This window comes from Canis lupus, chromosome 5 (assembly GCF_003254725.2).
Source record: "Canis lupus dingo isolate Sandy chromosome 5, ASM325472v2, whole genome shotgun sequence".
Taxonomy (NCBI): domain Eukaryota; kingdom Metazoa; phylum Chordata; class Mammalia; order Carnivora; family Canidae; genus Canis; species Canis lupus.
This window is the reverse complement of record NC_064247.1, coordinates 56,089,151-56,112,672: the sequence shown is the minus strand read 5'-3', so window position 1 is coordinate 56,112,672 and position 23,522 is coordinate 56,089,151. Positions and strand designations below refer to the sequence as shown.

Sequence of the window (23,522 nt, the reverse complement as noted above, 5' to 3'; positions counted from 1 at the left end):
ACCATTTGGGATATTCTGCCTTTGGCCTTTTTCTTCCACCTTTACACATTAGGCTGAGTGAACACATTCTGTGTAAGTAGGTATGGTGGTAAAAAACAGTAGGATTTAGGACTATGAGTAGAGTGTTTAGATGAAGATTATCTAGGAACTAAATATTGATCCTGTAAGGTTTTGATTTTAGTAGGATTATGACCAAGAGGAAGAAGAAGCTAGCAAAAAGACTTTGCTGTAGGTTTTAAGAATGCTCTTACTTGGGGCAGCCTGGGTGGCTCAGCGGTTTAGCGCTGCCTTCGGTCCGGGGCGTGATCCTGGAGTCCTGGGATCAAGTACCATGTCGGGCTCCCTGCATGGAGCCTGCTTCCCCCTATGCCTGTGTCTCTGCCTCTCTTTCTCTCTGTGTCTCTCATGAATAAATAAATAAAATCTTAAAAAGAAAAAAAAAAAGAATGCTCTTACTTAACATGGAGGCAAGAAAAATAGAGGCTTTTGAGAACCAGTTTCAACTGCAGTATAAACTACCAGAAGCTTCTGTTTGTGTCCTGTGGGACAGAGTATGAATTCCTTCCTTGTTACTGACAGCTAACGAAATGTGTTTCACCATTCATCTGCTTAAGTTTTCCAAAGAACAAAAGTAAATTCCTTTTTGGTTAGTAGCATATTTTCATATTAGATATTTGTACTTTTATCTGGCCAGACTCTTAACTAGAGTACTATATAACATCTTTTGGAATCAAATGAGGCTTATCCTTACTCTGAATCATATTCCAAATGATTGTTCATCAGTGTCCCACTGAATAAGGGGAAATTGTAAACTGTTTCGTTCTTTTTTTTTTTTTTTTTAAGATTTTATCTATTTATTCATGAGAGACACACACATGCACACACACACACACACACACAGAGAGAGAGAGAGAGAAGCAGAGACACAGGCAGAGGGAGAAGCAGGCTCCACGCAGGGAGCCCGATGCGGGACTCAATCCTGGGTCTCCAGGATCAGGCCCTGGGCTGAAGGCGGTGCTAAACCGCTGAGCCACCCGGGCTGCCCAACTGTTTCTATAGTTCTGAAACTGCACTGTATTTTCTGTTATTCACTTTTCTGCATAATTCCAAAGGGTGTCTTCATTTCCTGACCTGGATGCTAGTACTTGATAGATAAGTTGTATTCTCCCCATTTAACAGATGAGAAAAAGGAAGTTCAACACGGTGGTTACTAGAGTGTTACAGCTAATGCATAGTTCCAGCTAATATGGTTGGTTCTGATTTTATGACCTAGGCTCTTCTGTGTTACTCTTCTTTCCAGGAAAGGAGCATAGCCTTGGGCACACCTGCATTTAGCAGCAAATCAACAATGTTACTGGTATATATCAGTGCCCTTGTCTTAGTGTCTCTAGGCCAAGCCTAGGCTTGGGAAACTCAAATGAATTAAAGAATAATCATAAGGCCACAGCTTAAGATGCAGCCTTCTCTTTTCCTACGTTGGTATAGGAGGAAGGCTAGCTAGTGTGCATATGTGTTTATCAGCCCCCATTATTTATAAGTGTGTCATCCTCTTACTCACCTTCACTCTTGCTGTTCCCCTCAGCCTTCCTCTCCTTGCATAAATGCTGACTGAACCTTCAGGCTTCACTCCAGTGTTACCTGCCCATTTCCTGACCCTCTATTCTCTCCCTCAGACTTAACTGCTCCCTTCTCAGTGCTCCTGAAGGTTATGTGCCACAGCCATCAAAGATTGCCTGCCATCCTATATACTTCACAAAAGATTTCCACAGTGATAATTCCATTTGGTTCTCAGAAGAACACTGTACATTAAAAATAACTCACTTATTGAACATGAGGCATAGGCTTTTTTTTTCTTTTAATACAACAGTTTCATTTTGCAGATGAGAAAGCTGAGGCACACAGAGAGGAACTCTCTGGCAGAGAGTTGGGATCTGCAGTGTGATTCCAGATGCCTAGTCAACCACTGCCAGGCTTTCTGTATTTATTGTACAGAGGAAGAAACTGGAGGGTTCTTAACAACATTTTGCCATCTCTGGTGAGCACCAGATAACTAAGAGGCAAAGATCAAGCCTGAGAGCCAACAATACAAAGGCCCAGAGTGGTCTGTTTTAATCCGTAGTTTACCATTCGAGCAGGGAGAGACATTCTCCAAAGCCAACTTGACCCTAGTGATTATCTAGCCAGGATGAGGAATTATGAAGGTAGCTGTAGATGGCATGTACCTTAGTATCAAACACCATGCCAATGGTTTTATATCTGTCCTTGTCCTTATGAGGAAACTAAAGCTTAGGTGAAACGATGAGACCAGTCACCCCACAAATTTTCCTTCTGGATCCTGCACTGGAACGCAGGCATCTCCCATACTTATATTAAATGGGAATCACTTGCCAACAAATCTGGGGGGCCGCTTCTCCCTGAAGGCTGCCATGCCCTCTAGCCGGTCCTGGGTAGGGATATTCTGAAACAACAACACAAGAGTATTAATTTGGGGGATAGCTGCAAGGCCAGAGGTCAGTAAAGACTTGCTCAAGCTTGTTCACTCCACGACAAGGTCAGAATCCAAATCTTTCCATTATCTCTGGACTCTGGTGATGGACTAGGCAAACGTATGGGCCTCAGTGGCTTCCTGGTCTCCTGAGGAAGAGGCCACCTCTCTAGCATCTGCCTATCACATTAGCCTCTTAGCACACTGCTTATATGCCTCCAGAGAGCTGATAATCTGCAGCAATCTGATAATGCAGCTGCTTAGTTGAGAAAAACAATTAAGTTTTGCAATAAGAAATCTGGCTTTGAGTCCTGGTGTGTAGTTCACACTAGGTTTTCCAAGGCCCAGGACTCCTTGTTTAGGAGTATTATGAATATTTGTTAACCTGGAAATTAGTATTTTTGACTCAACTAGGAGTCCAGGGCTACATAAGTCAGCCCCAGATCAACACTATCCTCATCCCCCCACCGCCCATTGAACACACAGAACCTGCAGCTATAACCAAGGCCTTGACATCCCAGCTCCAGCCTGGCCTCTATAGCAGCCACTTGTACAGAGATAGTAGAAGCAGTTCTTTGTCAAGTACCTACCTGTGTGCTCTGTGATTCTGTGTGTACCAAGTGGGACAGGATGTACCACTATTAGATGGCTGGAAACCCTCCCAGAGAGAAGCAGTATGGTTTCCTTAAGACCACCCCAAGCTAATTGGGAGAGGGAGAGTGGTCCAGAGTCTAACTCTTCGGGTTGGGAGGAACCTACCAAATTGGTCATGTATTACACAAGGCTCCCCACCTCTGGCCTGGCCTTGCTTGCAAGTGTGTGTAGACTGGCAGCAGTCATATACATACCTGGGCATAGCATATCCCTTCAATGGCCATCCCTGATGCAATGTCCACCTGTGAGAAAGAAGTGGTGCCTGGATCAGCCTGATTAGCCACCTCCATCTGTACTGGGTGCCAGCCCACCCTACTGCCTAGATCATTCCCTACTGTTCCATAGATTACTCCAGCAAGATATTACTGAGGCTTACTATATACAAGTCCATACAGAGATGATTAGCATAAGGAATTTCCTATCTGGAGAGGGAACACCATTCTAATGGTGATAAAACAATACTAGACAAAGGTGGGGGGGAGCTTTGAGAACAGTAGATAGGATCACACTTGGCCTGGAGAGCTGAGGCTATCTTATAGCCAGTGTTCCTTTCTTCCCATCTGGCTGCCTCTCCATGCCTCCTGTCACTCCTGGTAAGTGAACTTCATTCAGGCTTTCCATTGCCCTGAGGAATAAGGTCCTCAGATTTTATGGCTGAGCCTCTGGTAACTTTCCAGCCTCTACTGTCCAGTGTTTACTGTCACTTATAAGCACTATTGTAAGAGAAGTACCATGTGTGTTCAAATTCATTTACTTTTTACAGCAAGGGTTATAGCTAAGAAAGGCAGAGATAGTAAAGGTCACAACATGGACCTTAGTCCATGGTAATCCTTAGTTTCCCTAAAACTGGGACACAGAGCAAGTCTTTGAACCCAGGCAGGCTAGCACCAGAGCCTGTGCCTCTATCTCTGTGCTGTGCAGTCTTCAATCACCCCTCACTCCCACTCAGTCAGATTGCTTAGTTATACAGCTCTGTGCTCTTGTTCATACTTTTCTTTTTCTGAAACCCTCAACCTTCCCAAGGCCCAACTCTACAAATCATTATCTAACCCAGCACTACCCATTAGTAGTAGCCACTAGCCACATCGACAGCATAGCTCTCACCCCTCCAGGATGTCTGCTTCATACCCCCCTTTTTTTTCTTTAAACAATCTCTATACCTAACGTGGGGCTTAAACTCGTAACCCCAAATTAAGAGTTGCATGCTCTAGTGACTGAGCTAGCCAGGCACCCCTGCTTGGTATCTTTTTTTCCCCCTCCCTGCTTGGTATCTTTAATCTTGTATCAGTGATTGTGTCTGTATCTGTCCTCTCTCCCACCTTGGGGATAGTAACCATATTTTACTTCTCTCTGTGTACCAGTTATCAGCTCAGGTCTAGATTCAGTATGTAATAGATAGGTTGATGAGGAAATTGATGTCTTAGGTTGGATTAGCTGCAACCAAGGCACCACCTTGAGCCCTATCCTTTGGCCACTTTACCACCAGCACAAACCCAGAATATGGACTGGGAGACACACAGAGCTGCATTCTTATTATTCACTTGCTTTGTGAGCCTAGACAAGTCATTTATTCTTTCTGAACCTCAATTACCTTCTCTCTAAGGAAGAGAGATGAAGATAAAATGTAATTCAGAATGTCACCTGATCTAACTTTACATTTCATGGATGGGTAAACTAAGGCACAGAGAGGTCAGACTCAATGTCTGTTAGAAGAGTCCAGTTCTGAATTCTTTCCAGCTGTGCTTTCAATCTGCATTGGCGTAAAAGCACTGTCTCCCACCCACCTCACTGACTTGAGTGGACCTAAGTTCTGACCCAGAACCTGCTCACCTCCATTCCTCTGTCAATGGCTACTTTGCCCAGCCGCACAGCAATGGGTGCCTAGGGAAAATAAAAAAGACTTGGTTGAGGGGATTAGTGCTGATAGTTGGTGGAGGAAGGGGTGGAGGAAGGGGGTTTGGAATAAAGAGAGGGACACAGCTTCATGGTAAGGGAAGACTCATGGACAGGGAGACTGGTCTGGATCAAGTTCCAGCTACTGTACTCACTGTTACATTTCCTTAGTGCTAGTACCTACTACTCAATTGATATTCTTTTCTATAATGAAGAAAGCCTGACTGATCCCTGTCCCTCTCAATTCTGACAGTATGCGGTTCTTGTCATTTAATCCATCCCAATAAATAGGTAGATAGTAAAATGCTAGTAATGCCCACTATTGCTGATTCAGAAAATAGGTATTTGCATACATTATTGATAGAGTAAATTGGTACAGTGCTTCTGAAGGCAACTTGGCAAGAACTGGCAAATGTTCTTAGATGGATGAACATACTCTGATGTTGCGATTCCATGTAGGAATTTACCTTACAGATATACCTCTAGAAATACATGAAGATGTTGAGTTATGCACTCTAGCTATTTATAGTAGCAAAAAGCAACATAAATGTTCATTATTAGAGTATTGGTTAAGTAATGATGGCGTATCTGTACCGAGTTATTTAAAAGAATGAGCTCTAAGTTTGTGCTGAAGTGGGAAGTCTTCCAAAATACTGGGTGAAAAAAAAATAAAGTGCATATTAATATGTATATCATTATGTCATTTGTGTAGATGTTGACATAACATGCCTTTGGGGAGAAGGGTCAGGAGAATGGAGAACCTCACTTTTTGTTTTATACTTTTCCATACTGTTAAATTTCTTTACTGTGCATATTTTAATTCCATGTTTTTAAAATGTCTCTTAGAACTGGATTACCCTCTAAAAGTGTTTTTCCTGTCCCCCAAACCATCAAAAGGAATTCAGAGTTATTTAGATATGTGGGTATATGTGCATAATATAATGAAAATTTCAGGAAGATTGTGTAAGTTGTTAATATTGGTGATCTCAAAAAATAAAAATAAAAAACAACCAGGCATGGTCTCTGGGGAGAGGGACTGGGGACTTGAGAACTGTTTTGGTGATCACCTCTCTTGGTTTGCTAGTGACTGAGTTAATCAGGATGTGGGACTTTTCACTTTTAACTGGAATAGCCTTACGTAGACAAGGTTACCTACTTTTGATTTTTACCTTATGCCCTTATTCTGTTCTATTTGTTTTGTTTGTCATGAATATGCATTATTATTTAGGTAACTACCCTAATAAACTGATTTCTCACCAAAGAAAAGTAAAAACTATATAGATGTATGTGTATGTGTTGAAAACACATTTTTTTTCCTGAATGTGTGGCTTATATATATCATATGACTCCCTAGTCTTGGCGGCTTATCCACTAGAGCCCAGCCATTTACCATACCATCCCCAGCACTTGCCCCATCCAGAAACCTCTCATTCTCGGTACCTCATAATTTAGCTAGAAATCCAAGATTGGGATTAGTGAATGTAGAACTAGGTTTTGGTCAGATGGTGTATTGGTATATAAAGCTACTCTTAAGTACTGATATACTAGTAATTATATTCATAGAATACCATTGACCATTGTTTCAGTATATTCAAAAATCTGAAATCTGAATCCTCTTGCATTCAGTTTATGCAAAAAGAAACCCTACAGTTGACAGGTCTTTGCTAGATAGCACCCCTTGTGGAAGTGCAGTCAGCTACACACTACCTTGAGTCAGAGTTTTGTGTTGGTTCAGAGACTTTTTGCTCAGGTGTAATAGAAACCTGGCAGCATTAAAATGGTCTAGGTAACAGCATAAGATTCTATTTGTATGTGATGAAGAGAAAAGAAAGAAAAGAAAAACACCAAACAAATGCTTTCTTTTAGACTATACTCAACTATTTTTAAAATTTATAGGATTATTTAAATTTAAGGGAGACAAGATTTTTTCTGAAATAAAATACTTATTTTTGTGATTAATTCAAATGCCTCTGTTAATATTAAAATAATATATAGTTAACATTTTTATAAACAAAATCTTTGTTTTGTAACCTTTGTCAATTTTTGTGTTGGAAATGCATTTGATATTTGGTTTGAGTTTCAAAAATTTTATATATGTTCTGCACTCTTTAGAATACCAGTTTTTATATTGTATTTTGTATTATGCAAAATAAAACCCCAAATACCAGTATTATCTTTCTTTCTGGTATTGCAATCACTTTTTATGATCTTTATTGAGCAAGTTATTTATCTTTCTGGGTTTGTGATATCACAAATACAATAGGGATAATCAACTCAACTGGATTGTACTAGTAACTGAGAAACTTGTAAAGTACCTAGGATTGTTTCTGATGGATAGAAAGTGCTCCATATGGGCTAAGTCAGTATTTATTATAAATTATAAAACCTAGGGCAGCCCAGATGGCTCAGCGGTTTGGCACTGCCTTCGGCCCAGGGCGTGATCCTGGAGACCCTAGATCGAGTCCCACATCAGGCTCCCTGCATGGAGCCTGCTTCTCCCTCTGCCTGTGTCTCTGCCTCTCTCTCACTGTGTCTCTCATGAATAAATAAATAAAATATTTTAAAAAGTAAAAAAAAAATTATAAAACCTAGCTCCATTTCAAGCTGCTTTCATATGGAAACTTGAGACCTTCCTCTCGGTCCTCTTAGAGTAGTGAGAGGCTCTCAGGTCCTTGGAGACCACATCAGCCACATCCTGGCCTGTCCTGCTGAAGGCTCTGGACTTGGCATCTGGTAGGATTACACCTAGGCTGGGTCCTAGCACATGTCTTACATGATGTATTTCAGGAAATTCTCCACCATGTTGTATGCTTGGAAAGATAAGTTCTTTATCTGCTTTAGAATCTTCTTTTTTTAGTTTTGGGGACATTTTATTGCCATATTATCCAATGTTGGCAGTAGGTACATGTCGCTATTAGCATCTGAAATGGGGAAGTGTAACTGAGAAACTAAATATATTTATTTTAAAGATTTTATTTATTTATTCATGAGAGACAGAGAGAGAGAGGCAGAGGGAGAAGCAGGCTCCACGCAGGGAGCCCGATGCGGGACTCGATCCTGGGACCCCAGGATCAGGCCCTCGGCCGAAGGCAGCGCCAAACCACTGAACCACCCGGGCTGCCCAAAACTAAATTTATTTTTAAGTAATCTCTACACTAGTGTGAACTTAACTCTCAACCCTGATATCAAGAGTTGTGTGCTTTACTGAGTCAGTCGTGTTTTTGAAAAACTAAATTTTTAATAGAAGTCTGGATAAGTGGATCTTATGTGGCCCCATGGGACAATACCCCCAGCCTCCCCACAGGTGTGCTCCCCCCCACCTGTCCCATGGCACAGGACCTCCCTCCTGTGCTGGGCTGCAACCACACCTGGGGCAGGATCTCCTGGGCCAGTTCGCGTGCCCGATGGTAGGCAGCATTGCCGTCCTCATTTTGCGAAACAGTGTGGTTCACCAGCCCCAGGGCTTGGGCTTGTGCACCATTCAGTCTTCGGCCTGTGAAGATGAGCTCCTTTGCCAGGGCCACCCCTATGCATCGAGGCAGCCTTTGAGTCCCTCCTGCCAGGATGAAGCAGGGGTAGTAAATCCATTTGGGAAGTGGGAGCCCAGAGAAGCCCAGTTTGGGAGTAAACTGAGACTTCTCAGAGGAGCAGATCCTGAGTTAGGATGGAAAGGCAGAGCACAAAGCAAAAGAGGAAAGCAGGGAAGTAACCTGGATAGAGTGGGACTAAGTAGAGAAGGATGGGTACTGTGGGTATAGTTACCTGCTCCTGGGAGGAGCCCTCGGGTGGTCTCGATCAGCCCCATGACAGCTGAGGAAGCTGCTTAAACAGAACAAAGTGAAGCACCCCACTATCCTGCAATGCCATTCCCCAGAGGGAAGAGACACCTGCCTCTAAGCTTTGCTCACCCCTCCAGCCAACCACTTCCCTCGTGAGCTGGTCACAGCAGACCTCTCAAGACTCTGCCCTGGGAAGAGCCCTAGTGTGGAAGTCAGGAGGCTCAGGCCCTCACCCTGCTTCTTTCAGGGGTGGAGGTATGCATCCAGGCTCATCTCACCCTTTCTGAGCCTCATTCATAGATGAAAAGAAATATAGTTATCCCTCTTCTGCCTTCATCAGAGAGCTTCTAAGGATCAAGTGAGGTAATAGTGCTTGTAACGAGGAAGGAGTCCTTAGAAGTTGCCCAATGTCTATTTGTGTGTTAATGGATTCTCTGTCTCATGGACCCTTAGCTCTGGCCTGACCTCGAGCATCAATGACTCCTGCTCCTACCACAGTTATACCTCCCAGCTTCCATCAGTCTGAAATTTCCCTATGTTCCAGTTCACATCTCCTTCCAAGTTCTATTTCCTCTATGAAGCTTTCCTGGAGTGTCCCGCCCCACAGACTTCTCCTGAATTCCCTCATAGACATCTGAACCATACAGTATGACAGCAGTGAATGGCCATTACTCTTACTTATAAAGGGTTTTGTATTCACACTCTGCCATCTACCAAAACCCTGCAAGTTAGTTGACCTAAACATGGGGCTCATGAGAAGCACAGTTGTAGCTTGACCTATTATGATGCCTTCTCTTTGATACATACGCATCATGTAGAAACAAGCTACCTCTATGCCCAGAGGTACACATTTCTAAATGTTCTACCTGGAGTGGCAGGAGAAAGCTGTGAAGGGGAGAGAAGAGAGTAGCACCAGATAGCACTTGGACTTTTTCTAACTGCCTCCAAGAAGGGCACAGCTAACCATCAAGTCAGTAAGGCTAAAGGAGATCAATTATCTTTATCTCCTCCCTCCACTCTTCAAAACTCAACTGCTCTGAACAAGTAATGCAAACCTTGGTGGTGGTGCCATTAAACTAGAGGGCAGTGTTCCTGCTCAGGCATGTTTGTGAGTAGCTGGGCTGGTGACAAACTGCCACTGTAACTCTCTTTGTGCAAAACATGACAAACAGAACTGGAAACTTCAACAACTGATCTTTGTCCTCAGTCTCCCCTCTCTGTTCTCTTTTTTGTCCTCTAGCAAGTTGCTCTGGAGTTGGTAGAAACATTCCTGAGGTGAGGGAGGCTGGTTCTGAGGTGACAGTACTACAGTTGTGGCTGGGCCAGGAGGCGAACAGCTTATGCCCAAATTCTCTCTGTATCCCTTTAGTTTTGTGGCTGGTTTGGAAAACCCAGAGTAGTGGCTAACCTTGCAGAGTCCCCACTCTACTCTGTTTTACTTACACTTCTCACCCTCATCCCACCTTTCTTTCTGCCCAGTACCTGCTACTCGGAGGTCACAGGCCAAGGCAAGTTCCAGGCCGCCACCCAAGGCAAACCCATCCATAGCTGCAATAGTGGGCGCAGGAAAGGCTGCTGTAGAGATGAAGAAAGACTTAGCCTGCGAGGTCCTGGCAGGACTCAAGGCTGGGGAGGGGATGGCCCGCTCGTTGGGACAGAGGACCTCACTGGCTCTAGGTTTGGAACCAGCCAGGTTACTGTAGAAGACGGTTTTCCTATTGGGGAAAAGCTGGGGAATCAGCTGGGGTACTGGAGTGGGAAGATGGGCTAGATGATCCCCACTCAGGCCCACTTTCCTGCTGGCCTCCTGGACCAGCCTTCCTGCTCTTCCTCTAAGTTCTGTGTGTCAAGCCCCACGCTGGATGTTAGGAATAGACATGGGGAAGGCAGAGCTATCAACAGGCAATGATGACCCGAGGTGATAAGTGCTCTGAAAAAGCTTAGAGAATAGGTCAGGGAACGCTTCCTGGGAAGGATGAGTAAAAAGTTTACTCATCCTTTAAGGATGAGTAAAAAGTTCAAGTGGATGAGGAGGGAAATTGTCAAAGCCTTTTGGAAGCATGCTTGGTGAAATCTGACTCCTATGGAGTAGCTGGACTTGAACCCTGAGGGTAGAGGGGTGAGGGATCAGAACTAGCAGGACACAAAGACTGAGGGCCAGAGCTCCCTCTGGGAGAAATGCCCTCTGAGTCTCCTGATCACCTGTCTCCTTGTCGAATTCCTTGTGCCCATTCCCCCTGGGAGAGTCATCTGTCTTTCCAACAGAGCTTACAACAGAAACTGTCCTTTCTTTATAGGAGAGAATGGCAGGTGAGGTAGGGCTGGGATCAGCAGGGCCCCTGAATGCCCTCCTCCAACCCACTCCAAGACCCTCACCAATCTCATTCATCAGGCCTCGGAGCCGCTGGACAAAGATCCCCACTTCTGCCTCACTCATCTGTTCTCGCTCCTTCAGGTCTGCACCTGCAGATGGTGAGGGGTTTGTGACAGCCTTTGAGAAATAACCCATTACTGAATCCCAGGCTGTTGAAGGATCCAGCAAAGGAGACTTGAAGAGAAGCAGCCAGAGAGGAAGGCAAAAACATCAAGAAAACATGGTCAAGGAAGCCAAGGAGGAAAGGGATTGGGAGTGGGTCAAAAGAACAGGTGCAAGATCAACAAAAAGACAAGGTGAACATCATCAGACTTAAAAAAACTTCTGTGCATCAAAGGACACTATCGAGAGTGAAAAGGCAATCCACAGAATGGAAGAAAATACTAGCAAATCACATGTCTGATAAGGTAGTAATATCTAGGATACATAAAGAACTCCTAGAACCCAACAAAAGTCACGGGGCACCTGGGTGGCTCGGTGGTTGAGCATCTGCCTTTGGCTCAGATCTTGATCCCGGGGTCCTGGAATCGAGTCCTGCATCAGGCTCCTCATGGGGAACCTGCTTCTCCCTCTGCCTATGTCTCTGCCTCTCTCTTTGTGTCCCTCATGAATAAATAAAATCTTTAAAAAAATCACAAAGGACAAGGGACTTGAATAGACATTTCTGCAAAGGAGATATATACAGATGGCCAATAAGCACAAGAAACGATGCTCAACAACATCAATCATCAGGGAAATGCCAATCAAATCCATAATGAGAAACTAACTTCACACCATTTAGGTTGGTTATTACAAACAACAGAAGCAGAAAACAAGGGCTGGCATGGATGTGGAGAACTCTGGGACACTGCTGGTAGGAATGTGAAATGATGCAGCTACTATGGAAAACACTTTGGTGGGTCCTCAAAAAGTTATACATTGAATTACTATATGATCCAGCAATCCACTGCTAAAAGAATTAAAGAGACTTACATGCTGGTGTTCATAGCAGCATTATTCACAATAGTCAAAAGGCACAGATGACCCAGTGCCCATCAAGAGAGATAAACAAAATGAGGTGTATATATAATGGAATATGATTCAGCCATAAAAAGGAATGAAGTTGTGCCATGCTACATTATGGATGAGCCTTGAGGACATTATGCTAAGTAAAAGGAGCCGGACACAAAAGGACAAATGCACGATTGCACTTGTATGAGGTACCTAGCACAGGCAAACTCAGAGCGAGAAAGTACAACAGAGATTATCAGGGGCTGGTGGCGGGAGGAGGGATGAGGAGGGATTGCTTAATGGGTATACAATTTGTTTAGGATGATGAAAAATTTCTGGAACTGGACAGTGGTGATAGTTGCACAGCCTTGTGAATGTACTGGCACTTAATTTTATACTTAAAAATGGTTAAAATGTAAACTCTGTGTGATGTATATATTTACCACAGTTTTAAATGTATAAAATAACTTTTAAAATGTATCATTTCTTTCCAGTTTTATTGAGAAATAGGTGACTTAAAAAAATAAAAAGAGAAATAGGTGACATATTATTTTTTAACAGGAGGGGTCAGTGTAGTCCAAGGAAGCTGAGACAAGAGTCAGGTAAGATGAGAACTGAGAAGCAAGGGCAGGATAGAGTGGCACGGAGGTAGGTGGGCAAGGACCTTGGTGAGAGAAGTGACCACGGTGGAGTCATCTAAGGCCAGATGGCAGAGGGCTGACACAAGAGGGGGTGGTGGTGAATATATTCTCTTCAAGTCTGAGACTAGGAAGTCAGAGCTGAGAGTCCTTGCAAGTCTTTGAGTAGTTCCAACCCCTCAACGAAAGATGGAGAAACTGAGGCCCAGAGAGGAGTAAGGGCTATCCCAGAATTCCAGAGCAAGTCAGGGACAGACCCAGACCTACAGCAGTCACCCCCACTCCCCTGTGCGTAGCTGGGATAGTGGGGCTAAAGGCAACCTTGAAAGAGGATGCCAGACAGAGCCAAAGGAAGAAGCCAGGGTGGAGTGAGGGCCTCATCCAGGGCAGCTGGGTCAGGCAGACTGGTCCTGCTAGGCAAGACCCCAAACTGGGCACTGGGATCCCTACTGCTCAGACCTAGGGACTCAGCCACATCCCCTTGAAAGTCCCTGAAAATCATACTCTTCCTATCCTAGACGTCCATGGCCTCTTCCGACTTCCCCACTGCCCATTGCTGTCCCTCCCCCAGTCACACCAGAGTTGCGTTCTTAGCTTAGCCCAGCGCATCTCTCACTCACTTACTTCTTGTGGTGGGGATGGGATGTTTCTTGTCTTTGACACAGAAGCTCATGGTGCTTGTCCTGTTTTGAGGACCAAATCCTCCGGGGGCGGTGGAGGGCTATGGTGACAGGGACTTAGCTCTTGTGGGTGGGCAAAGGGGCACAGAGTCCCATCTTGGCCACAGAGCTTGTGAATGTCACTGGACTCCGTTTCCTCAATTCCTCAATGAAGGGTCAGAACAGAGCATGGTGTAGCAGAAAGAATATGGATTTGGGGGTCAGAGGGGCCAGGTTAAAAATCAAATTCTGTTCTACTTCTTACTAGCTGTCTAACACCAGGCAAGAAATTTTACCTCTGAGTATTTGACCTCACTTCTGTGAAATGGGAATAATAAGTCCTATGCTAAAGCTGATCTAAGCCCCTACCCCCTATAGACTGGTGGGAACCCTGCTGAGCCCTGGGCTTGGGGCCGGGGAGGAAACCCACCTGCACAGAACACACCCTTCACTCCACTTCTGAATAGCAGAACACGCACTTGCTGGTCCTCCCGCAGCTGGGCCAGAGCTTCCAGCAGCTGCAGAGGAGACCTTGTCAGACACCTCCCAGCCCAGCCCCAGCCCAGCCACCCCCCCACCCTGGCACCTGCCCTTTCTCACCTGGTTGACCAAGACGTTCCCCAGGGCATTGCAGGCACTTGGTCTATTCATCAGAATCTCAGCGATTCCTGCAGGTGACAGGGCAGCCTTGGGTGAGCCAGCTGGTCTGCTCACTCCTGGGCTGGGATCTGGAGGCAGCAGCCTGGATTTTGGGCAACCTCTACTACCCTTCATGAGCAGCGTGACTTGGGGCACGTCACACACGTCCAAGCTTTAGTTTCTTTGACTATAAAGTGGAGAGAATAAACCCTCGTTCTTTCTGCCTCACCAAAGAAGTGGAAGGGCTTGTAAAGCCCATGGATCAGTCTTTCTCCTGTACCCTTTGTGAGCAAATAATCTATCAACCCAGAAGTGTGTCCTTTTGCTCTCTCTTCCTCACCCATGAAATTTACTCAGTCTCGTCAACCAATTCAACTTCTTAAGTAGATCTCAGATCTCTCAGCTCATATCCCTCCTTGCAGCCAGTAACCTGGTCTGGGTTCATTCCTCTAACTGGCCCTCTTGCCTTTGGTCTTGCTCCTCCCCCCTCCCCATGCATTCCCTTATTTGGGTCAGAATCCTCTTTCTAACCCAAATCCAACCAAGTCCCTCCCTTTCCCTTTTCACCAAAATTAGGTCAAATTCCTTAATACCACCCAAAGGATGCCTCCCTTCCCTAATCTGGCCATTGCTTTCCACTCTAGCCTCAACTCACCCACAATCTGGGTCAATTGTAGGGAAGAGAGACCAACTCCAGGCAAGGGCTCAAATACTCTTACACCTTCTTGGCTGTTTTCCCTCCTGTGTTTACCAGTCCTTTAGCCTTCAAAGGTCTCTTACTATTTTATCCCAGGATTCTTAGCCTTGTCAGTGGAACAAGCAGTATTTATTAAGATAGCACAGACATGGAGAAAAGACAATGAAAGTTTTGGGGCTCTCAAGGAACAGAGTTTCTAGCCAGGAGTTAGAGAACCGTGGTTCAGGACAGAAAACTAACATTCAGACTAGGTCGGCTTCCTTAGCCTCCCCAGAAACCTTCAAAAAGTTCTTCGAGCCCAGCAGGCCTGGAGGTCCCACAGAACTCAGATGTCCCCAAGGTCTTCAGCTCTAGTGCTCCAGGAAAGAAAATACTGCAACTCTGGGGAAAGGAAACTCTGGTAGATACAGAAAAGCCACATCAGAGTCTAGAGGTCCAAGGTCTTTGTGGCAGACTCTAGAATGGGCCCAATCTTCATATCCTCAGTAATCTCCTTCCCTGGAGTTTGGACAGAGCCTATGAATTGCTTCTAACCAACAGAATACAGCTAAGGTCATAAAATGTCGCTTCCAAGATGAAGGTTCAGTTATACGGCAGAGGTAATGAGATGTTAGTTCTGTGATTAGGTTGTAATATATATAAGACTGTCTTGCTAGGGCACACTAGACAAACTAGTGGGCCTACAGAGAGGGTCATGTGGCAAGGAGCTATACGCAGCTCCGAGGAGTGAAGAATGGCCCCCCAGGCCAGGAGGAAGAAAACAGGACTTCAGACCTACGACCACACATGGTGAGTTCTAGCAACAGGAGCTTAGGAATAGATCTCTCCCCAGGCAAGCCTATGATGAGACCACATTCCTCACCAACTCCTGGATTGCAGCTTAGTAAAATCCTGAAACAGAGAACCCAGCTAAAATGGGCTTGGACTTCTGACCTACAGAAGCTACAAGATAATAAACATGTATTATTTTAAGCAATAAAGTGTGTGGTAATTTGTTATGTGGCAATAGAAAACCAACACAGTCATGTTGTCCTGAGATTGATAGAAACTTTACTCTCTCCTCTTCACTTTCCTGTTCTGTCCCCTTTTTTTCTGATTGACTGTCTACTGTATTTCATCTGTATCCCTCTCCATCTTTATCTCCTTCTCAAGGATACAAATAGGGTGCTTGGCTCGAGTCACAGCTTGGACAAATACTAGCTCTACTGGCCTTGGGCAAGTTGCTTTACCCTTCTGACCTTCAATGTTCTGATCTATAAATAGATATAACAAAAAGATTTTTCTGAAGATTAAAAGAGATAATGTCTTGGGACACCTGGTTGGCTTAGTTGGTAGAGCACGAAACTCTTGATCTTGGGATTGTAAGTTCAAACCCCACTTTGGGTGTAGAGAGTACTTAAAAATAAAATCTAAAAAAAAAAAAAAAGAGAGAGAGAGAGAGAGAGAGGGAGAGAGATAATGGCCATAAGTGCTTAGCCAGAGTTTATGGGTATAGTGAGCAGGAAAAAGGCACAGATGCTAGAGAAAATTATACGATTCAATAGATGGAATGAACTCCAAGCTGGGAGCTGGGAGGAGCCAGACAGGGTGTCTTTGGCTTTCATTTATTTTGTATTACCACATGTCAGATCCTGCAGAAATGGTGAAGACTCAGCCATAGTCCCTAAATTTTTAGTTGAGCCCTGATTATGAGAATACTACCCTTGCTGGATGTCTGCAGTAGGGATAGGTCTGTACCACACTGTCTCCACTCTTCCAAACCCACCATGCTACTGGCTGATAATTTCTTTAGCAGCTGACCTTGGGTCACTTCTATCTGGATGGCCTAGATTACAGGCTAGGTAATGCAGGTGGGAGTTGTAGGGGCCAAGGACAGGCTGCCCCAAGACTGGCATGAAGACTATTTGAGTTAAAAAGCAACCAAACTCAGCAGACTCAGGAAAAGCTCTTTACCTCCCCACACAAACACTTAAAAGGAATTTGGATAGACAATCTGATCCAGGAAGAGCGCTATCACCATAGATAACTACATTGTACTATGAACTAGGTATGGCAAGACTGAGAGGAACCTAGCAAGGCCTGTTTGGTTTATTTTTGTTGTTGTTGTTGTTGTTGTTTAAGATTTATTTATTTGAGAGACAGAGTAGGGGGGAGGGTCAGGGGGAGAGTGAGAGAAAGTCTTAAGCAAACTCCTGGCTGAATGTTGAGCCCAACCTCTCAACCCTGAGATCATAACCTGAGTAGAAACCAACACTTAGATGCTTAAGTACTGTGCCATCCAGGTGTCACATGGCCTGTTTGATCAAAGTCCTATATGTCCCATTGTTTCTGGTGGCCCAGCAAACATTTGTTTACCAAATATTTACTCCTTTTCATCTTCCTGTGAATTATATTCCTTCCCTTTGAAGTCCCAAGCCTCTAGTCTCTTCTCCTTAGCCCAGAATGACATATATATATATATATATATATATATATATATATATATATATATAATTTTGCCTGTTTGGGGAATTTCCATATCTATGTGAATTCCCTATACATACAAAATTAAATTTGATTTTATCCCGTTAATCCATCTCATGTTAGTTTGATTCTTAGTCCAGCTAGAAAGACTTTGAAGGGGACAGAAAATTCTGTTCCCCAATGGAGTCCATAGAAAGCACTGTAAGGGGCACCTGGGTAGTTCAGTCACTTAAGCGTATGATTCTTGGTTTTGGCTCAGTTCATGATCTCAGAGTCCTGGGATCCAGCTCCCACATTGAGCTCCCTGCTCAGCGGGGAACCTACTTGGCTTCCTTCCCCTCTCCCTCTTCCTCTGCCCTCTGATATCCTCTATTCCTCCCCTTAGTCATGCTTTCTCTCAGTCTCTCCCAAATAAAATTTTTTTTTTTAAAAAGAAAGCACTGTAAGCTATTAGAGACCAACTGGTTTTACAACCTCTTATGATACAGAAGGGGAAATTGAGGCCCAGAAAACTAGAGATTGTGCCTAAGTTAACAGCCGGACCCAGCTAGCAATCCTCACTTTCAAAGAGCTAACAACCTATGAAGCAGACACATCCAGATATGGGGAAAGTAAAGGGATGACAGGAGGGGGAGGGGTGTATAATTCCAGAAGGACTTATACAGGCAGAGAGGAAAGAGAACCCAAATGAGCAAAACATAGGTGGGACAGTTTAAAATGAGTCCCTGGCTAGAAGAGGTAAGATGGAAAGGTGAGGTTGTGGTTTTCGAGGATAACAGGTAAAATGTGACAATGCTGGGGTGCCATCAGCTCAAGTGGAAGCAGAATCTGTGGCTTTTTTTTTTTTTTTAAGATTTTATTTGTTTATTCATGAGAGACACAGGCAGAGACATAGGCAGAGTTCAGGCTCCCTGCCGGGAGCCCGATGGGGGACTTGATCCAAGGACCCCAGAATTACCACCTGAGCTGAAGGCAGATGCTCAACCACTGAGCCACCCAGGTGCCCAGAACCTGTGGCTTCTAACATGAACATCAAATGACCCTAAATGGTCACTTTGGGGTGGAGGGGTGTTCTCCTTTGTGAGTCTCTTCCTCTTGCCTCCTCCACCTTTTCTCTGTAGTTTGTTTCCTCAGTGACTTTATCCTGCCTTCTATATGCTCTCTGGCAAGGGCAGAGTCCTAACTTGCTGACCTTTGTTTTTTCTGGATAAAACATTCTGTTATTTGGAAGTAAGCCCTAATTTGTGTGTGTTTTTTTTTTTAATTGAAGTACAATCTGTGTTTTGAGTCAGTGATTGCTTAATAGTTGAGAACACAGGTTTTGAAATCAGACCTGGTTCAAACAGTTTAACCTATGCAGTTCCTTAGTCTGTAAAGTAGGGAGAATAATTATAACAATCTCAAGGCAAGTGCTGTTGAGTTTGGCAATGAACTAAGCATGAGAGAAAGACACAGGAATCCCAAGTGGCTGGAGAAAGCCCCTCCTGTTCGCGTGGGGGATGCATAGTAGGGAACAGTATACAACAGCAGAGAGCAAGGAACCAGACTTATATGGCAAAGTAGCTCTCCAAAACTTCGTATCAACCCGGGAAGGAAGGAAGAAATACGAGATGTGTAGTACAATACCATCTATGTACACTAAAAGTGTGTAAATTAAAACACAAACTATGTTACATCAAACATAGGGAGAGGGGTTTAGCTAAGAAAACGGCTTCACCCTAATGGTAACATGCATTGGACTGAGGCATGAGTAACCATTGAACCTACTTTGAAGTATTTTGAAGGCATGAGTAGCCATGAAGTATTTTGAAGGCATGAGTAGCCATTGAACCTACTTTGAAGTCCCCTCTCACCAGGGGGAAAACAACACAACACAATGGGTGCATTAAAAAATGTGGGACGCCTGGGTGGCTCAGCGGTTGAGTATCTGCCTTTGGCTCAGGGCATGATCCAACAGCCCCGGGATGAGTACCATATCAGGCTTCCTGCATGGAGCCTGCCTCTCTCTCTGTGTCTCTCATGAATAAATAAATAAAACCTTAAAAGAGAGAGAGAGAGAGAGAGAGAGAGAGAGAATGTTCTCTGCCGATCAATTTGGGAGGAGAAGGCATGCTGAGGGCAAAGCACAAGCTGACACCTTGCAACTTCCCACCCCCACAGGTGGAATCTGTGTGACATCCCTGGGGCACTCGCAGCTGCCCTAGAACAAAGGAAAGGGAAAAGCAAGTCCTGCAAGACTTAAGTCTTCATCAGTTTGCAACTGTCTCAATGATTTACAGGAAAAAAATAAGCCCTCTCCAGAAACCTATAGACTCAATGTCCGGGAGCCCTAACGTTATCTGCCCCTCCAAAGGCTAGAAAATCTTAGATATCACTCCTCATAACCGCAGAGCAGCTCTTTCTGTCCATGGGTCCTGTCCCTGTGCTTTATAATAAAACCACCTTTTGGCACCGAGTTAGTATTGATGCCAGGGCTAGCTGAGGACAAGGCGTGAGCCTGGGGCAGCACACTGACAAGTCCTTGAAACAGGCAAAGGGACACTCCTCTACAGACTCCAGGGCCTCAATGTTCATACTGTTCATACTTTGCTAAAGGCAAAAGGCAATCTTAGCCCGACCCCCAGGGGCCTGTAACCCTACTTTAACTTATATGTTTTTTATATAAATTCCTTTAGAAATTTCCTTTAGGGGATCCCTGGGTGGCTCAGCGGTTTAGCGCCTGCCTTTGGCCCAGGGTGTGATCCTGGAGTCCCGGAATCAAGTCCCACGTCAGGCTCCCTGCATGGAGCCTGCTTCTCCCTCTGCCTGTGTCTCTGTCTCTTTCTGTGTGTCTCTCATGAATAAATAAATAAAATCTTTAAAAAAATAGAAATTTCCTTTATCTCTAACCCCCCCAGACACATGTTGACCATCATCCCCCAAGCACATGGCCCACGGATACACATATAAAGGGTCTCATGAAGAAAAAAAATAAATAAAAATAAATAAATAAATAAATAAATAAATAAATAAATAAATAAATAAATAAAGGGTCTCATGACTCAGGTTTTATCAGATGGTAATAAGTGACCTTTTCCCAACAATTAGCTCCCTCAAGGTACTGGAAACCTTGCTTCCAAAATTCCTTAAGAGTACAGCTATCCTCAAACCCCTCCCAACTCCCAGGTATATAATCAGCCACCTTGATGGGATGAGCACTGGGTGTTATGCTGTATGTTGGCAACTTGAACTCCAATAAAAAGAAATAAAAAAAAAAAAGGTTAAAAAATATATATATAATCAGCCACCCCTCACAGGCCGGGGCGGCAGCTCTTCCCAGGACCCAGGGGTCCTGTCCCTGTGTTTTAAGAAAACCACCACTTTGCACCAAAGACGTCTCAAGAGTTCCTTCTTGGTGGTGGGCAGCGGACACTTATGTCCCAAAACTTAATCAGTAACAAGAATTCTTTCTCGGCCTTAGGGTGCAAACCACACCACCGGGGAGCAGCGTGAACTTTGTGGATTCCGAAGCTCGCGGCGTCGGCCCGAGGGCAGGGCCAGCGCGCGGGGAGTCGCGCGGCTGCTGCGGCCGCCGCTAGGTTGTCCTCGCCGCGCTGCTGGGCGCTGCTGGGCGCTGCTGGGCCGGCCTGGCCAGCGCCGCGGGCTCCTGCGCCTGGACCCGGAACCCAGCCGGGACTCCGGGCCAGGAGGGACGCCGGGCCCCGTGCAGTTCCTGGGGTGGAAGCGGTGGTGCTGGCGGTGCCGGTGCCGAGTCGCAGCCCCGAGCGACGCCCCCTCCCCTCCTCCCCGGCCCCGGGCGACGGCAGGGCCTGGCGTCCACTTGGGTTCCCGCTCACTTGGGGTCGGCGCGGCTGGTAGGGCGGCCACCCACCTCCGCGCCTGGAGCCCGGCCTGGGAAGGGATCGAGTCCCCCAGCGCAGCGAGCGGCCCCGCCTTCCCTTCAACGACCCGTCCTCCGGCGCCTGGTGAGCGCGCGGGCCGTGACTCCCACCCCCGCCGCGGCGCCCGCAGCGCGGCTCGGACCCGGGCGGCCGCCTCCGGGGCGCTCCCCGCGACAGCGCGCTTACCGTGGTCGGCGCCCGCCAGGGCGCGCACTTGGATCTCGGGGGGCCCAGCCGGCCCGTGGGAGGCGCAGCTGCGCGCCCGCAGGGCCTTCCAGGGCCGTGCAAGGCGCCGGGCGTTGGTCAGGGCGCGCAGCATCGGGGCGCAGGCTGGGCAGGTGCCAGGGGCCCCCCGCCGTCCCTCCTGTCCCGCGGAAAGCTCGCGGCTGGGCCCCAGGGTTTCGCAACTGCGCCACCTCCCGGCCGAGCGCGCACAGGGACGCTTGGAGCCCGGGCTAGGCGACCTTGCGGCCTGGGACCGGGGTGGCAGCAGTGTTTTAATCACCAAAGCGGGGGTAATGATAGTGACCACGGTCATAGATAAGGGGGGAGGCTAAAGTAGCGAGAACACGTTTCACTCAGCAATGTCCTGCTGCGAAGGGGAAATGTCCGGTGCGAGCTGACCTCGGCTTCCGTCTGTGCGGAGGTGACTGAGAGCTCTAAGGGGAGGAGGAGACAGCATGGAGGTGAGTGACCCGGGCTCTAGAAGACAGAGAAGTGAGATTACAAAAATCGGGAAAAGTATTAGGCCACGTGAAACCCGCCCGGGGTCAGCAAGCCAAGGCCTGTCCAACCTCAGGCTCCCACAGAAACTAAGGACAGGGTGGGGGGTGTGGTCTGCAGGTGCTGGCTGCAGCAAGCAGTAAATTCTTTTGGCAGTGTTGACTTTAAAAATAACAGGTATAGGGACACCTGGATGACTCAGCGGTTGAGCACCTGCCTTTGGCCCAGGGCGTGATCCTGGAGTCTCGGAATCGAGTCCCACATCGGGCTTCCTGCATGGAGCCTGCTTCTTCCTCTGCCTGTGTCTCTGCCTCTCTCTGTATGTCTCTCATGAATAAATAAATAAATAATCTTAAAAAAAAAAAGTTATTTTACCAGCAAAAATAGGTTTAAGAATAGCAGAGAATTGCAATTTGGGACAAACAAGCCGCAGTAAACAACCGTAGGCTAGTCCACCAGGGGAGAGAAACATCTTTTATGGAGAAAGTTGGGAAGATTTGTTTTGCAGCTCAGACCCATTGGAGAAAAGCAAGAGTTCTCAGTGATGATGGATTCTCATTGGCTGAGCCGCTGACCTACTAAGTTGCTTGAAGGAGGTACAGTGCCCGGGGAATCCCTGGGTGGCTTAGCGGTTGAGAGCCTGCCTTCGGCCCAGGGGTGACCCTGGAGACCCCAGATGGAGACCCGCATTGGGCTCCCTGCATGGAGCCTGCTTTTCCCTCTGCACCCCCCCTCTCTGAGTCTCATAAATAAATAAATAAAATCTAAAAAAAAAAAATGGAGATACAGTGTCCTTCCTCTCCTGATGCCGCCTCTGACCATTCTGCCTGTGATTGATGTCTAGTAGTAGGATGCCAGAGACCCCCCCCCCCTTCTAGACACCTGACTGCAATTTTAGTAAGGTTTCTTTTTTTTTTTTTTTTTTTTTTTTTTTTAGTAAGGTTTCTTGTTAATTTCTACAGCTGGCTTAAATTTTCTCAGGCAGGCACTTAAAGGGGGTGGGTGGGTTAGGGTCATCTTAGGAATGTGGCCTGGAGCTGCTAGGAACTATGTTAGTGTTTAAGTCTTTGTAGGCCGAGGTTGAGGCCTAGTAGAGAAGTGGGCTCAGAGGAGCGGGACTAGAGTTTGGTGACGAAGAGTATCTTTGTCACTATGTCATGGTTGTATTATGATGATTGAATGGGGGTGTGTGAACCTTTTTCCACAAATGCCCAATAAACGTTATTTCATTTTAAAAATGTCATTTCATTTATTCATTCTGGCATTGTCCACATTAATGGACAATGCCATTCACTGCTTCACTGCCCAGGTTACACTTCAATCATTCCAATTTTATGATCAACAATTAGATTACAAAAATATTTGTGAATGTCAGTCTCTAGCTTCTGCTCCCACTACCCACCCAAACTGCTTTTGCCGAGGTCAGCAGTGGCCCTGATGAGTTCTTTCTGGGTGGATCAATAAAGAGTGTTCAGTGAATACTCTCTCCCCCACTTCCCACTTGTTAATGACCCAAAAGTCATTAACAATCCACACCTCCAACCAGTAGCTGGACTGTTGGGTGATCCAGAAATAAAATTCTCTCTTTTTAAAGTCATTGGTGCTTGCTGGGGTCACCACTGTGTCCATTAAAATCTAAACAGAAAT

General features: G+C 45.8%; 1 protein-coding gene across 6 annotated transcripts; it reads right to left on the bottom strand.

Annotated features, from left to right (window-relative positions):
* Positions 1–1,838: 1,838 nt before the first annotated feature.
* Positions 1,839–21,558, bottom strand: ECHDC2 (enoyl-CoA hydratase domain containing 2). 6 transcript variants are annotated; one of them, XM_035715897.2, is made up of 10 exons: positions 21,339–21,558; positions 14,073–14,140; positions 13,903–13,990; positions 11,188–11,274; positions 10,294–10,386; positions 8,795–8,851; positions 8,401–8,588; positions 4,970–5,020; positions 3,334–3,381; positions 1,839–2,458 (listed from the first exon to the last, which is right to left on the bottom strand). In XM_035715897.2, the coding sequence occupies exons 1-10, from the start codon at positions 21,469–21,471 to the stop codon at positions 2,381–2,383; spliced, it is 891 nt and encodes a 296-aa protein (XP_035571790.1). In that variant the 5' UTR covers positions 21,472–21,558; the 3' UTR covers positions 1,839–2,380. The 6 variants fall into 6 exon arrangements, with proteins under 6 accessions (XP_035571790.1, XP_035571791.1, XP_035571789.1 ...); XM_035715898.2 differs by having other exon boundaries at positions 8,795–8,854; positions 10,294–10,383; positions 21,339–21,556; XM_035715896.2 differs by having other exon boundaries at positions 8,795–8,854; positions 21,339–21,554.
* Between the last annotated feature and the right edge of the window lie 1,964 nt (positions 21,559–23,522).

What these genes read in the sequence shown, in the direction of transcription:
- ECHDC2 (XM_035715896.2), bottom strand. Translation starts at nt 21,471, where the DNA reads ATGCTGCGCGCCCTGACCAACGCCCGGCGCCTTGCACGGCCCTGGAAG. An exon ending in CCTGGCGGGCGCCGACCACG is followed by an intron (nt 14,141 to 21,338) that starts GTAAGCGCGCTG and finishes TGTCACCTGCAG; the next exon opens with GAATCGCTGAGATTCTGATG. An exon ending in AGGGCTCCTCCCAGGAGCAG is followed by an intron (nt 8,589 to 8,794) that starts GTAACTATACCC and finishes TCATCCTGGCAG; the next exon opens with GAGGGACTCAAAGGCTGCCT.